This window comes from Capra hircus, chromosome 24 (genome assembly GCF_001704415.2).
Source record: "Capra hircus breed San Clemente chromosome 24, ASM170441v1, whole genome shotgun sequence".
NCBI classification, from domain to species: domain Eukaryota; kingdom Metazoa; phylum Chordata; class Mammalia; order Artiodactyla; family Bovidae; genus Capra; species Capra hircus.
Window position 1 is genome coordinate 37,538,559 of NC_030831.1, and position 17,122 is coordinate 37,555,680.

The window sequence follows — 17,122 nt, forward strand, 5'->3', positions numbered from 1 at the left end:
CTGCAAGCCTGTCTGCCCTGGAGGATGGAAAGCAGAGACGCCTTTCTGACAGTGTGACTGTAGTCCTACACTGTGGTCTCTGCTGGGTGTCGTAAGCATCTCCATTGCACATCTGCCCTGGAGACGGTACACAGCATCACCCACATGAAAACCCTCCTCCTTCCCAGAGCCACCTGTGTCCAGGGCATGGTTTTCAGGGCACACACACACCTGCACATCTTTCCTTCTGTCCCTCCTGCCTACCTTGCCTGGGCCCCCTTGTCATCGTCGGAGCTCAGGTCCACACCCGTGGCGTCCCCAGCAGGGGGTGACACGGCCTGGTCCTCCTTCTTGCTGTCCTGTTTGCATTTCTTCCTCCTTCGTTTTTTCTTTTTCACAGAACTAGGGGTGAAGACTGTCTCTGCTTCCAGGATGTGGGCAACGTCCGAACTCTGAGAAGGTCTTTCATTTCCACCTGGTTTCACCAAAGGGCTGTCGATGTCTGTAAAGAATTGATCTTCAGTAGGGATTGGTGACGTGGCCAGGTAAGCAGGGAGCTTCTCCTTAAAGAGAACACGAGAAAGAGAAGTTTGACAAACCCTATGGTGAATCAAAACAGCAGTGATTCTGGCTGACCTCACAGTGGTACAAAGAACACCTACCTAGCTCTCAAAGGTGAGCAAGTCACACTGACCACCACCTGCATAGGTCTCCACCCCCCTGCACAGCTGAGCCCTAGCTCGTGTGGGTCCACGTGGCTGAACATAGTGGAGGAGGGACGTGCCGGGTCAGCACAGGGCACGTGGAAGCTCAGCCAGAATAGATTCACTGTTGGGGGAGGGGGGCGGGCGGGTGAGCTGAATCAGCATAAGAAAGGTTCGAGAAACGCACGTCCATACCATGGGCTATCATGCAGTGATGGAAAGGACAGTGCTTGGTCTAGACCTTCTGACTCGGGGGTGGGGTGGGGGTTGCTGACAACAACAGTGGGGGAAACAAAAGGTCAGTAAGTGGAAGCCAGAGGGATCCTGGTAATGTTTATCCCTCTTTATACCAGGAGCCGTTGGAAAGCGGGGCTTCTCTTCACAGTCTGTGTGGACAGCAGTGATTCTAGTGTTGTTGGATGAATTGCAATTTGTAATTTTTAAAGAAAAGCACATTATGCTAAAGAAAATCTGACCAATTGGGTCATATGCAGAATAGGAAAAAAGGCTGGAAAGCTGACACTTCACTGAGCAGTTCCGAATGGAATCACGAGAAGTGACGGGTGAAGCAGGGAACAGATTCAGTGCCCAACCCTCTCACTGCCAGATTTACAGGGAGCCTCATCAGCGTGGCAGGCTACATCAGAGATGTTCACTCTCGTGATAACTCACTGCTTCTTTCTGCCTTTCGCCTGTGTCTGATAGGGAAATTTTTTCTCCAGGGCAAAGTAAATGCAAATAAGACAACATGAGAACAAGTAATTAAGATACGAGGAGAAACACCGGTCTGGTAGGTTCCCCTTCATAATCACTGGTTCCTGCTGCCTTCCATACCAGTACTGACGTTGCCAGCCCCGAGTGAACAATGATGAACAATCTCATTCCACTGTTGGTTTCCTTTGGGAATTTATGGCATCAAACTAGCAGTTCATCTTCACAAACAAAAAAAAGTAGCTCTCTGTCTTTAATAATTTGAAGCTATTGTTTTTGCTCTGAGATTTTATTCTCCACAATGAAAGATTTAATGATGCCCCCTAAGAAGTTGTAAGAAGATCCACCTTAAATCAATCAGGAGCAGCTTAGACACATTCACATCAGTGGATACACAGGGAAGGGGGTCAGTTGTGCTCTCGCCAAAAGAGGCCAAACACGCAACAATCACACATACAGGGCAGAGGCCAATTAGTCACCTCTCCCCAGATCATAATAAACTAATGCACCTCACTATCAAGGACCGGGATGTCATGTCCCCAGCGGAAACCTCAAACGTGTTCCCAAGCTCAAAGGTCACGTGTCCACATGCAGACGCAGCCTGCTGTGCCTCTGTGATGACTCAGGTGGAGCTGAGCATGCTCAGACCAAGGTGTGAACTGTGCAGGCACCACCTGAGAAAGTCACCAGACGCTCACAGTGGGGGCCAGGCCAGGGCCTTCGCACGTGGGCAGCCTGGACCTCAGGGGTGGGGGTGGGGGGAGTTCCTCCTGCTCCAGCTCCCTTCTGACAGCCCAGTTCTTCAACCCAAAGTGAAAGCTCATCTGGCCAGCAGCGACCATCCACGAGTGTGCGGCGAGCGTGGCCCGCCCCCAGGACTTACATACTCCTCTTCCGTTTCCTCTACAAAGAAAGCTTCCCCGTTGTCGCCCAGCTTCATGTGGAGATCCACAGCGTCGCCATTGATCTCTATGTCAATCTAGGAGCAGACACAGTGAGGCTGAGCAGTAAGCGTCCATCCTCCCAGCTCAACAAAGCCCAGACTCCAGGCTCTCAGGAGAGCTTAGTCCTGAGGCTCCCAGAGAGACCCTCCACTCCCTGCCCCACCCCACCCCCCTCCCCACGTCCCACCCCGACGACACCACAGACGGAGAGAAAAGGCTTGATCACCTATTTTCATAACAAATTTAAAAAGTTTATTTTCCCAAATGTCATAAGGTGGGGGAAGTCCCACTGTCAGCACACACTTGAGCCCCTCTGGAGGTCCCCATTTTTTTCTGGAAGGGAAGCTATCACCAACCTAGACAGCGTATTAAAAAGTAGAGGCATTACTTTGCTGACAAAGGTCCATCTAGTTTCTTCAGTTTTTCCGGGAGTCATGTATGCATGTGAGAGCTGGACTATAAAGAAAGCTGAGCGCCAAAGAATTGATGCGTTTGAACTGTGGTGTTGGAGAAGACTCTTGAGAGTCCCTTGGACTACAAGGAGATCAGGAAATCAGTCCTGAATATTCACTGGAAGGAATGATGCTGACGCTGAAACTCCAGTACTGTGGCCACCTGATGTGAAGAACTGACTCACTGGAAAAGACCCTGATGCTGGGAAAGATTGAGGGCAGGAGGAGAAGGGGACGACAGAGGATGAGATGGTTGGATGGCATCACCAATTCAATGGACATGAGTCTGCATAAGCTCCAGGACTTGGTGATGGACAGGGAAGCCTGGCGTGCTACAGTGTATGGGGTTGCAAAGAGCTGAATACGACGGAGCGACTGACCTGAACTGGAGGTCACAGCACTGCCAGGCCTCCCGTGAGAGACTTGGGTCAGCATGAACCTCAGCTCCCACACTGTGCTGACCATGTGACTACAGGAAGCACACACTTCACCACCAGCCCCTCCGCCCACAGTCACCCACAGGGAGTAGCTTGAGGCCCGCCTCGGATACTGAAATCCATACACGCCCAAGTCCCTTACAGAGCAAAGGGCGCCATCCTTGCACAGAACCCACTCATACCTTCCCATGTACTCTAAGTCATCTCTAGACTACTTCTAATACGTACCACAACATAAATGCTATGCAAACACTTGCCAGTGCATAGCAAATGAAGTTTTGCTTTGGGGAACTTTCTGGAAAAATTTTTCCAAATTATTTTTGATCTATGATTGGTTGAAACCTTGGATGCAGAACCCACGGATACAGAGGGGCGACCGCACAGAAACAGCAGAGGCCCGTCATGACCACAGGCTCATCACGCTGCTTCTTCAAAGCCTGTCAGTGGCCAGTCCCAGCACATCTGTCCCTCAGTTCAGCCACAGGCGGCGAAGCGTGCGGCTGTGCTTCCTCCTGGTCTCCCAGTGACAAACCCAGCTGACACCTTATAAAATGGACAACGGAAAGAGGACACTGGCCAGAACCAAAGTGCAGCTAAAGAAACAAACAGTACCAGTGCTGGGGGAAGAAACCAAAATGGACATCAGCAGTTACAGAAGAAATAGCCAACTTTGCAAACGAGACGCAGGACGTGTGGCAGAGGGGCCTGGAGGCGAGTTTATCCCAGAAAAGAGGGAAGGAGCTGCGACAAAAGGATGCAGATGGAGAGGGAGGGACACCGGCAAAACCTCAGGCCGAAGCAACTCCCCGAGACGCCTCAGGGCATGGCAATTCCAAAGGACCAAAAGCTGGACGCTGAGGCAGATTCAGAAAGGAGCAGGGCACGCTGCTAAGACAATGAAAAGACACTTATTCCACAGTGCAAGTGTTATGTCAAGAAGGCAAGAGCTGTTCACACCACTCCTGATGAGTGTTTTGTGAAGAAATAAGACATTTAATTCTCATTATTTCTCTTGTTTTGAACTGCAGTGCACTATTTCACTATTTTTCATTTTCCCGTACATTTATAACAGTAAGAGTTTTGGCAAGTTCTGACCAAAGCTTATAGAGGTCATGGACGAGCCCTAACTTCCCTCACTGACCAGCTTTCCTTTTGCAGGGTTTCAGCCTGCCCCTTTTCATTGTCTGAATTACTGTACAAAGTGAGGAGTGTTTGTATAAATGAAATACTGCCATATCCTTTAAAAATAATGCAGCTGTTTATATGCAGATTCTGAATAAATACTTTAAAATATTTTACAATAATAAATACTAACTTTCAAAACTCTTACCAATAACTTGTGAACTTTGGCTTTAGACTGTTCAAGACACAAACACACAAAGGCATAATATAGACATAAGTGGAACAATCTGTGAGCTCAGTGTCCTTAGCTCTGCACGGCCCTTGTGGTGGGAGCAACTGCACAGTCCACTGGCTGTTTCCACTGAGGACCAGTGATCCCTTCCAACCACAGCTGAGCCTGGTTCACTTCCAGCTCCATCTTCCCGGGAGTAACCAAATGATGAGATAAGCAACATCGTATTAAACAATATTAGTTGACGTATGTTGTCAATGCTTGTTATAAAAATCCCATGTATGAATAACATAGCCATGTTTAAGGGAAGAAGAAAATGAACCTAAGTAACTTTGGAGAACAGTATGCAGACTAATTCTATGTTTAAAGGCAAAAAAAAAAAAAAAAAAAACCAACCTCTGAACAGATACTGTACTGCAGTTAGTGATTTCTTTTTAATCACAGAGATGTGAGTTCACAATCCTGAAACTCCTATGTGTGTATTCTAGGACTGAACAAACATGTTGCTTACTGTGGATGATGAAAGGCATGGTGCTCACTGTCGGAGAAAGATGCTGCAATGAGGAGATGAGCCCTGAGGTGCCAGGCTGGAAGGGGGCGATGCTGCAAACCCCTAGTTCTTACAGGCAGGTACAGATGCAGGTACTTATGCACGTGAATCTTTCAGCTCTGCCGGCTAGGGAGCTACAGGCAACTGCACCTCAGACCAGTGAGCGTACCCAGTGACCAGATCTTTGTTTCCAGACACTGTTCTCCAATCAAGAAACCAAAGCTCCCTTCAGTTCAGTTCTGTCGCTCAGTCGTGTCCAACTCTTTGCGACCCGATGGACTGCAGCATGCCAGGCCTCCCTGTCCATCACCAACTCCCAGAGTTTACTCAAACTCATGTCCATCGAGTCGGTGATGCCATCCAACCATCTCATCCTCTGTCGTCCCTCCTCCTGCTTTCAATCTTTCCCAGCATCAGAGTCTTTTCTAATAAGTTGGTTCTTCGCATCAGGTGGACAAAATATTGGAGTTTCAGCTTCAGCATCAGTCCTTCCAATGAATGTTCAGGACTGACTTCCTTTAGAATTGACTGGTTTGATCTCCTTGTAGTCCAAGGGACTCTTAAGAGTCTTCTCCAACACCACAGTTCAAAAGCTCCCTTGGAGAAATAATAATAATTCCAGGGTTGAGGCAGGGAGAGTATAGTCTCCTGGAATATCTTCCAGTACCGGAAAGTAACAAGGAGTGCTTAAAAAATGATAGGAGCGTTTCAAAAGCACTCAGCTCGAAGGAGCTAACAACGTCTGAAACTGGGACAATCTTAGCAACTACAGAAATAATGATAATAATGATTACAACCCATGGGGTAAAATTAATATCCGTGAGTCCACACCAATCTAATAATTGAATAGCTAAGCAAATAAGAGAATAGCTCTTTGACAAAGTACAGTTTCAATGAATAAGTGGAGCAGGAAGAATGGAAACAGAAAGTCGCCATTTGGGAAACACCAGAGCAATCACACATAGCAAAGTCCACCGTGTCCCCTAAAATTCCTGGTGAGAGTATAATGAGAGACAGGCTATGCCCACAGTCCCGAGGTTTCTTCCCACAAATAATCTCACAGCCATCACTCAAGAGCGAGCAGAGCTAACACCACCAGCAAGGAGGGTGCACCGCACGCGGTGTCATTCTCACCCAAACGAGAAAGCATCGGAGAACTCAAACTGAGAGACCATCTACACGGTAACGTTCTGCACTCTAAGAAGTCAAGGTCACATGGAAAGATGGGACTGTTAGAGAGCACAGGGCGAGAGCAAGGAGGGATCCTGCAACAGAGAAAAGACACGAGCAGAAACGCTGGTGACGTGGTGTTTGTTGTGAAGGTCTGTGCTGCTGTTTGTTGTTCAGCTGCTTCATCATGTGCGACTCTGCGATCCCGCAGACTGCAGCACGCCAGGCTTCCCTGTCCTTCACCATATCGTGGGGTTTGCTCAAATTCATGTCCACAGAGTTGGTTACGTTATCTAACCACCTTATCCTCTGTTGCCCACTTCTCCTTTTGCCTTCAATCTTTCTCAGCATCAGGGTCTTTTCCAGTAAGGTCTTTAGCTGATAGCTTATACTGATGTTGACTTCCTGGTTCTGATCACCGTACTACAGTCACGTGGACGTGAACATGAAGGGAAGGGGTTGGGTGAAGGGTATATGGAAACTTTAAAAACTGCATTTGCAACTTGTCTGTCCATCTAAAATAAACTAAAAAATATGTCAAAATCATGAAACAAAGCCTGAGGAACTGTTAGAGAGTGGAGAAGACTAAGAGTACAGGATGGTGAAAGGCTCCGTGTCATGGTGATGGCCTTCCTGGTGGCTCAGACAGTCAAGACTCCTGCAATGAGGGAGACCTAGGTTCGATTCCTGAGTTGGGAAGATCCTCTGGAGATGGGAACAGCTTTCCACTCCAGTATTCTTGCCTAGAGAATCCCATGGACAGAGGAGCCTGGTGGGCTACAGTCCATGAGGTCACAAAGAGTCAGACACAACTGAGCGACTTTTATGGTACACCTGTGTTTAAACTTATCAAGTATGGCCTTTGACCATGTGCAGTTGGTGTGTTAATTATAAAATAAAACTGTAAGAAAAGGATAACACTATAAAAGGAAATCAGAAGAATAGGCAACTAAGAAATGAATCCAAAACAAATTAAAAATCTTATGTAAAAAATTCCCTATTTCAGAAACGTTAAGTGATTATTTTACACAAAACTCACATTTCTTTTACTTGTTAAAACCAAGAGGAGCATGAAACAGTTTCCACAGGCCAAGCATTAACCCTCACTCGCCTCCGTGCTGGCCGTTCTCAGTGCTATTACTGAGAACGTTTACTGAAAAAGCGGCGTATGATGAGAACTCTAACTCCTGCAAAACAAAATGCTACAGCAAGCTCCTGAACCAAGAGAAAAACATACTTTCAGACAGGTGTCTTAAGTTTTCTTTCATAATAAACTAGCTGAAGTCACATACGCATCTAGAGTCATGCAAGGCCTCTGAAGCAGCTGAAATAATGGCAGCTTCTTCCAGAGTCATAGGAAGACTGTCTCTAATCAAAAAAGTTACGTGAGAACTGAACAAAGAAAAAAATGTGCTCCATAACGGCAAATTTCAGGTTTCTCAGGATGACTTAATTTATTCAACTAGAGTCAGACCTATAATTTAAATAACCCATGTTTGTTGACTGATTGCTATATAAAATTTGAAAGTTAAACTAAATAGGACAAATGAAACATTTAAAGTTATTCTATATTAGATTTAAAAAAAAACAAGAGATTCAAACTAATACCATCCTTTAAAACACTTACTTTTGGAGGTTACCCATTCATCTGACATACCCGGGAAAATGGAAGACTGCTTCTCCAGGATGCAGATTCAAAGTTTGTTTCAAAACCATTCTTAAACAGTTAACCCTTTGGTTTACGTTTATCGTCCTTATTTTTAGGTCCTCCACCAGGGATTGAACCCTGACCCCTGGAAGTGACAGCCCTGAGTCTCAACCTCTGGACCGCCAGAATTCCCAAATGTGACATTTCTTAGTATGACGACTTACTTTGGTCTCTTGATTTGACTCTAAATGGAGCTTGGGTCTTTCCAAAAATTAAATCTATCATCAAGATTGTGCCAATACTGAGAATACTTCAAGGAATATGCCATGAGTCCTTTAGGTTTCAAAGGAAAAATACTAAAAATATTTTGAGAGATGGCACCAAGTTGGAATAAATGCTTCCCAAGGTGACTATTTTATTAAAGAGGACCCTCATTTTTGTTTTTATTATGTTTTTAATTTTTTTTAATTTTATTTACTTTTATTTGGAGGATAACTGCTTTACAATATTGTGTTGCTTTATGCCATACATCAACATGAATCAGCCATAAGTACACATATGTCCTCTCCCTCTTGAACCTCCCTCCCACCCCGTCCCATCGCTGTAGGTTGTCACAGAGCACCAGTCTGAGCTTCCTGCATCTACATCAAACTCCCACTGGCATCTATTTTACATACGGTAGTGTATAAGCTTCCCTGCTCCTCTCTCCACTCATCCCACCCTCCCCTACCGCTTCTGCGCCCACTAGGAGAAACCTCATTTTGGTGTGTCAATATTACTTTTAGTAAAGTGGAAGTCCCTTAGTTGTGTCCGACTCTTTGAGACTCCAAGAATTCTCCAGGCCAGAATACTGGAGTATTCTGGGTAGCTGTTGCCTTCTCCAGGGGATCTCCCCAACCCAGGGATCGAACCCAGATCTCTGGCACTGCAGGCAGATTCTTTACCAGCTGAGCCACCAGGGAAGCCCAAGGAAGAAGTTTACTTCTAGTAAACTGGTTTCTAAAACACTTGTTTCCATATGGTCATATTTCCTACATTGTGCCTTTTGCTCAACACATACGACAGATGTTGAAACAGAACTAATTCTGGGAGATGCTGGCAGTAGCAGGTGCGTGTTCTGGCCACTCTTTGGGTGGGTGTATCTCTGTTCCCTTTGGAGATCCAATCTCCTCTATTTCAGACCATCTATTTCCAGTGGCTGTAGAGAGCAGAGGCGGGGCTGCTGCTCCAGCCAGGCCAATCAATACATTTCACCCCCAGCTATGGTGACTGGTCCCCGAGACGTATGTAACCAAGTCTGACAGGGAGACAACTCTGGTACTTTTGCAGAAAGGAGAGGCTGTCTTCCTGCCGCGGCTGCTGAGTCAACGGAAGTCAGCCTGCATGTGTGGCAGCCGCTGTGCATTAGACAGACAGACAGAAAGGGAGCAGAGCTGAAAGGCGAGGGGAGATGATTCTGGTGACACCTTCAGCAGCTCTAAGTAAAACCCTGAGTGTTTCAAATCCTCCTGGACTTCAGTTACACAGGCCAATTTAATTCCTTTTTTGCCTAAGCTAGTGTGAGGTGGACTTTTGTCATCTATGATGGAAACTGTCCTGTCTAATACACGGGGTTATTTACCTTTGATAAGCAATTAAATCAGTTTTGCATTAAATCAACAAGATTAATATTTCAAAATATCAAGTACATCTTTATCTTCTGAAAGTAAACTCCTGAATTATGAAAACTACAGGGAGTATTGTGTTCTATCAAGCAAAGAACACGGCAACGGCAGTGGGAAAATTATTACACTGCCTCTTCCCTTAAAACCAGAGGTTTTCAGGTGGTTAGGGTCTCAAGTTCACTTCATAGGTGTCCCTATACTTGAAAATTGCATTTTTAATTGAAAATCAACTTCCCTGGTGGTTCAGTGGCTAAGACTCCCCACTCCCAATGCAGGTGCCACGGGTTGGATCCCTATCAAGGATCACATGTCATAACTCAGACCCAGCACAGCCAAATAATCTAAAATAATAAAATAAAATCAACAGACAGCTTTCCCTAATCCAAAATGACCTAAAATATAAAACAGCACAATGTCTCCAAACTGCCAGTCCCTCAAGGCAGACATGGCTTTGGTTTACTGTCACAGGAAAGCTATGCTTTGGTCAAACAGCCAAATTTCCTCCCAAATATATCCTTTGGGTCTCTGGGCTACCAAGGGAAGGAATGGGGAAGAACTTTTCTCTTTTCCTGGGCCTCATGGATAGACTTCTCTTACAAGCTTGACGAGCTATTTCTATAGCACAATGACGTGTGTGACTGCATTACTATCTTAGAGGCATAGAGCAAGCAGGAAGAGAGCCGCTGTCCGCCCAGTCACACTAACAGATGCACAGAGGTGTACATACATCAGCCTGCAGGTTCCAGTTCGGAGGCCAGATGACTTATCCAATCGTCTGACCAAAAACCCAGATCATAGAGGGGAAGTGGAGGGCGGGAAGCCTTATGAGTCATTTTACAAACAGACCCTTGCACAACTACCGGGAAATTCCAGCGCAGGAACGGTTGCTAATTCTCCCAAAGCCGAAACAGTCTGAAAGCACACAAGATTAGCATTACCAGAAAGTAAGAAAAAATTCCAGGGACGCTCGGCTGTGGCCAAACATGCCTGCAGTGGGCAGTTTCCTAGTCCCTCAGGACGTCGCCGCTGCTTGCGGGTTCCAAACGGGGACTCTGAACAGAGGCTGGGCCACATAAGCCCCGCCACCCTGGTTCTCCGGGCTCTTTCAAAATAATGTAAGTTCAATTAAGACAGAGGGAAGTTTCTATTTTAAAGAGTAAGATCAGCTGTGTGATTAGCCAAAATCTGAAAAAAAAGAGATTCTGCAACTTAGGACAGTGGTCCTCTGACATGTACTTCTGTGGAGCTTTCACGGGGGTTGAAAATCCTAACAGAACCTCCTTATGCTATTTAGGGAGACAACATGGGACAGGAGTAGAAAGCAAATCACTACTATGTACCTGAGAAGCTTACTCTTAGCTCAGCTTTTTCTAACATGATCGACATCAATCAGATACACTAACAGACTTCCCAAGTGCTCCTGAAGGGAGAAGCATGTTAAAAAAAAAAAAAAAAGAGAGAGAGAGAAAAGAAAACCAACATCTTCTTTTTGAAAGAAATTATCCCTAAAATAATAAAAAGCCTGCGGATTTTCACTTCAGTCAGATTTGTGAAAAAGTCCTGGTATTTACAACAAGATTTTATAGCTTTGCAAAAACAAATATAGAACTTTGGCATTAATTTTATTTAAACAAATATACTCCTGAGCATACCAACCTACTCTATCCAGTTGATCTGTGGGCATAACACTAAATATTTTAAAGTGCTGTATAAGGTAAAGGCACTTTTCTAAATACACCTAACTTCCCCATTTATAACTCTAGTTTAGGTTTGGGTTTTCTAAGTTGCAACACACAGGATTATTAAAATGATTTTCACCTCTTTCCCCCCCAAGACTTCCTCTGGGGCTTTGTGGATTTAGAAGCAAACTCAAAAGCAGTATGAAGGGTGGACTTCCCACACCGCTGTCGTCAACAGCAGACAGGTTCTCAAAACAGAAGCAGGGAGGTCCCCGGAGTTCACGGGCAGGGCTGACCCCGCTGCGCCCCACCACCCAGGGGACAGAGCGCACGCGACCGGCACTCACCACCTTCTCCTTGGACCTCAGGACCCCCAGCTTCCCGAAGCGCACATGGAAGGGCGAACACTGGTAGGAGCCATCCTGCTGTCGCACAACCACCACGTCGATGCAGCCGGACAGCGTGGCCTGGTTGATGCCCTTGTAGAGCTCCTTCACTGTGACGATCACCTGCCCCGCCAGCTGCCCCACATAATTCATGGTTTGAGACTAAAAGAGACAGAACAAATCGGATGAGGTGTTAACACTGAGTTTGTGGATCTAATGGCAACAGCAGAGAAAAAGCTCCAGTGACCACGTGGCTCACGTGTCCCCCAGACTATTATCCACCCTGTGACGCTCACCCCTCCGTGTCCACTGACGTGGTAGCTACACACGTCCACGCACGGGCAGCCCCAGCCCGTCCACCATGGAACTGAGGGGTGGCCCAGCTGGGCATGCCGAAGTCCCCTTTCCTCTTTCAGCATCTCGGATCAAGCCTGCTACCACGAGGTGCTTCCCCCCAAAATACAGAACCTGCAGGAACCACCAAAGAACCCCGACACCATTCAGCCCTCCTGCCCGAGACAGCTGGGTCCTGCGTAAAACGCATCCACTGAGGAAGAAGCCATGCAGAACAGTGAGTGAAGATCACCCCAAGAGGAAGCTCCTGTGTGAGTGAGAGATGGGTTTTCTACAGAATTAAGACTATGGTTCAAAGACACGCTAGATTAAACAACTGGTGAGCAAGGCTGAGCTGAACCGATTTATAACAAACCCTTCAGAGCTTCAGCACAGCTCACTAGAACACACGTTCACGTCCCACAAAGTTCGAAGCACAGAAAAAACGCTTAATCCTGTTCCTTAACGACAATTCACTATTTAAATCAGGACCACCAGACTGCAGAGTGTCCTCCAGGAAGGGTCAAAAAGGCGAAGGTATCTGCCTGGGGCGCAGGGCCCCCAACCATTTCATCTGACCACAGGATCGGGGCCCGTGCCCCTGGCTCTTCCGTTAGCCCCTCTTTAGCCCTAAGGTTGTCAAATTTCATTTCCGGTGACCCACACAACCACAGTTCATCCATTAGACACTGGCTCTCCTAGCGGAGTGTCGAAGCACAACCAAGGAAAACACCTTCCTGAGGAGAGGGACACAACCCTGACAAGAGACCCTCCCCACCTCAACTTCCACCGAAGCAGAGACCCGACGGGCTCTCCTGCAGAGGATTCACCATCAGCACAGCTGCCTCTCTAAACCCGGATCAAAAACTTTGATATTGAGATCAAAGTTACAGGTTCAGAAAAGTTCCCAGAGAGCACAGTCTAACTGTAGGAAAGTCCAAAGCTGAACTGGAAGAATACACGCCCTGCCCGCACGAGCCCAGAGCCCCGCAGCGCCCGTGCCGCAGAGATGCCCACTGCTCTTCACAGGAGAGCTGGCGCCAGACCCCACTCAAACACTCCTTCCCGCTCTCGTGCATAGCTATCAAGGCCTATTTCCACGTCACGGAGCCGAGCCACAATAGCGTCACCTGGAAAATGCCTTGAGTATTTTAAAGCTGGTGCCAGCAAGTTCCCAAATTGCACCTACAGAAAGAGCTGGCTGTGGGGATGTAACCAGCTGGGGAACTTACCACTGACAACAGAATGCAGTGGCGGGCGTCCTTTACGAGGTGAGCTCTACAACAGTGACAAGTTGGTATGATTTCAGTTCAGGATAAACGAACTCGACAGTAAGGCCAAATGAAGCACATATCAAGTGCTGGATAATGATTTCTTGAATGAATAAGGGAATGGACAAACCATCAATCAAAGAGAATAAAAAAGTAAGAAACATATGTGCAGTGGAAATAGTGTGTTATCAGAATATATCATCACATATTTTTTAAACACTGATCTTTTTAGGTTGTGGTAACTGTGGATTCACACACATGCAGTTCTAAGAAGTAATATGACGGGATACCATATATTCTTTACCAGCCTCCTCCAGTGGTAATATCTGGCAAAGTTCCAGTGCAATCATCATAATTGGGCGTTGATAGTATTCTGGTAGGCTGCAGTCCATGGGGTCGCTAAGAGTCGAATATGACTGAGCGACTTCACTTTCACTCACTGGAGAAGGAAATGGCAACCCACTCCGGTGTTCTTGCCTGGAGAATCCCAGGGACGGCGGAGCCTGGTGGGCTGCCGTCTATGGGGTCGCACAGAGTCGGACACGGCTGACGTGACTTAGCAGCAGCAGTGACTCAGTTAAGACTGAGAACATTCCATTATGACAAAAGTTTGTCCTGTGGGCCCTTTATTGTCACACACACCTGCTTTCCCTCTGTCGGCTCTCCCTCCTGAATCCCTGGCAACCACTGACCCGCTCTTCACTGCTGAGATTTTTGCCATTTTTTAGGAGGGTACAGAATCGCACAGTGCCTAACACCTGGAGACTGCCTTTCCTCACTCATATTTCTAAGGAGACTCATCCAGGTTGGTGCATGCACCGACAGCTTGCTCCTCTCTACTGATGCTGAGTATTTCATGGAGTGGATATACCGCAGTTTACTCACTCACTGGTTGAGGAACAGCGGAGCTATTTCAGATTTTGAGTTATCACGAAGAAAACTGCTTTAAACATTCCTCTATGGGTTTCTGTGTGAAAATCAGTTCTCAGCTGACTGGGGAAAATGCCCAGGAAACGTGAGCGCTGGTTTGAATGGGACTACTTAGTTTTCACAGACGCAGCCACCAGAACTGCTGGCCCGCTGCCCACTTCCACCAGCCGTGTCTGAGAGATGCAGTGTCATCTCTGAGTCCCTGCCAGCACTCGGCATTCTCACTACTTTTTATGACAGCCCTGATGACAGGTGTGTAGTGATACTGGTTTCAATTTGCATTTCCCTAACAGCTAATGATGCAGAAAATTAAATTTTGTGATATAAAAGAGCACTACACCTGATTTAGATTTAGAGTGAATAAATGTATTTTTGTTCCTTACTTTTGGGGTCATGGTGCACAATCTTTATACGTTAAGAATGTCTCCAAAAACAGAAGTGAAATAAAGTTTAGTCTTAAGCACTTCATCTTTTCACTCTCTTTTAGTTTGAACAGTGCATCAGAATTTTCATATTCTGTAGGTGATACATGTTCACCAACACCCTCTTGGCCTGTCATAGCACATATGTTAAACCAACAGCACCCACATGATCAATCTTTGTATTATGCCTGACAGTAGCAATTTTAAAATGAGTTGTGTTACAAATCTAAAAAGAATTCATAACAAATCATACAGCCCTCTTCTTAAAGAAGCTGAAAAATGATGACATGAGCATCTACATTCAGACGTAAATGACCGCATTATAAACTAAATGTATAATAAGCTTGCTTCAACTAGAGGACAGAGCCCATAATTAAACGCAACTATGTCTATTCAGGATGGTTTTAATTACCATGGGTAAAGGATGGGCTGCTATACAAGAAAGTCTATTGTGTAAACGCCAGTTGCTAAATGCAGAAAAATGCAGGCTGTCAAACGGTTGGTTCTCTCTCAGCAGATATAAAACAACCCCGTCCATATCATGAGGCTGGGAAACAGAGCAAGGGAGGCCTGGTGCCACCGCAGGGGGGTGAGGGCCCCCCACGCAGGCTGCAGAGAACTCCGGCAAGCCAGCAAGAAGCCCTCATCAGCAACAGAGTTGGCCAGCACCTTGATCTTGGACTTCCCAGCCTTCAAAACCAGGAGAAATAAATCCCTGTTGTTTAAACTACCCAGTCTGTGGACTTTTGTTACAGCAGCCTTAGCTGCCAGCGACTCAAGTATCTTCTGCAGCATCACATGCTAGACGGCTCTCCAATCCTGGATGCTTCCAGTGGACAGAGACTCACACCCCTTTCCCCAGGAGGCGCACCACAGACAGATGGCCCTGGCTGCTGTGTCCACAGGAGCCACACCGCACATGCCCCGCTCTCCTCTAATGGACCCCTCCACACATCAGGGAGTTCACTGCACAACCGTAACCAGGGCTCAGCTCTTCTGAGCTAAGCATTCTTAGTCCTTAAAATAAGCGAAATGACTGGGTTTCCTTTCATTTTTATAACTAAAGAATTTACTTTCCTTAAACGGAAGATCCAAAAGTAGACACTAGGGCAGGCACAGACAGGCCTGACTGATGTTCAGTCTAAGCAGTGTGCAGTGCATTTGGGGCCAGGTAGCAGCACATTGCCCACGGGCTGGCTTACATGTCGGGGGCTCCCGAGACAGGGAAGGAGGCGCTGACAGATCACTAACGGAAAATGGTTAGAAATCAGCAGACGGTGACCAACTGAGACGCTTAACAGAGGCCAAACAGCCCTTCACACATAGAACTCAGCAGACCAAATCGCATGCCGCTATCTCGTTATCAGAACCTCCTTATCAAGCATTTTAAAGCAAACATACACTAGCATCTGGAATAGTAGCTGGGAGGTTTCCAGATTCAATCATTTACCAAAAGTTTAAAGATTTGCTTAGCAGCTCTTCCTGAGCATCAGAGAAACCAAAGTCAACCATCATGATATGCAGTAGAGTTCTAAACAAGAATGGATCAGCAGGCGGTTCAAATACAAATCCCCTCTGATAAAAAAGGCCCCAAACTATTTAAAAGTGACATGTCCAATCAAAAATCATTTATTAAGAAGAGTAACCTCAGAGATACAGGTAGCTGTTAAAATATTATGATTTCTAAATTGTTATCAATACAAAAATGGATACACTGTAAACCACTCATATATAATCAAAATCTGTATTGTAAGTTTTAAGTGAAGTGAAGTGAAAGTCACTCAGTTGTGTCCGACTCTGTGACCCCATGGACTGTATAGTCCATGGAATTCTCCAGGCCAGAATACTGGAGTGGGTAGCCGTTCCCTTCTCCAGGGGATCTTCCCCACCAAGGGACTGAACCTGGGTCTCTCCCATTGCCGGCGAACTCTTTACCATCTGAGCCACCAGGGAAGCCCAATAATGCTTGCCTTCATAATGCTGGGTACTATATTACTTAGCTGGTACTACTAGTTGAAGCTGAAGCTTCAATACTTCAGCCACCTGATGCAAAGAGCCAACTCACCAGAAAAGACCCTGATGCTGCAAAAGATCGAGGGCAGAAGGAGAAAGGTGTGACAGAGGATGAGAAGGCTGGATGGCATCACCCGACTCGATGGGACATAAATCTGAGCAAGCTCTGGGAGATAGTCAAGGACAAGGAAGCCTGGAGTGCTGCAGTCCATGGGGTCACAAAGGGCTGGATACAACTTATCAACTGGACAACAACTAGTTACTACCACTAACAAACACAACTGCAGTTGTTATATGTCTATCACATGTCAGGTGCTATGTTAACCTGGATGTTAGCTCATGTAATCTTCACAACCACCCAGGACTTTGGTATCGCAGGAGGCAAGGAGGCTCAGCAATGTCCAAGGTTGCTGCACTTCGTCATAAAGCTGATAACCAAACTCAATCTGATTCTGGGGCCTATGTCTTCAATAGC

At 46.4% G+C, this 17,122-nt stretch overlaps 1 protein-coding gene across 4 annotated transcripts in view; it reads right to left on the reverse strand.

Annotated features, from left to right (window-relative positions):
- Positions 1–17,122, reverse strand: part of LPIN2 (lipin 2) — a 96,243-nt gene that overhangs the window by 22,043 nt on the left and 57,078 nt on the right. For all 4 annotated transcript variants that reach the window (XM_005697070.2, XM_018039476.1, XM_013974287.2 and 1 more), the window contains exons 2-4: positions 11,640–11,840; positions 2,278–2,373; positions 244–542 (exon numbers count right to left, since the gene is read on the reverse strand). In XM_005697070.2, the coding sequence (XP_005697127.2) occupies positions 244–542; positions 2,278–2,373; positions 11,640–11,831 (587 nt within the window). In that variant the 5' untranslated portion in view covers positions 11,832–11,840. The remainder of the gene's footprint in view (positions 1–243; positions 543–2,277; positions 2,374–11,639; positions 11,841–17,122) is intronic.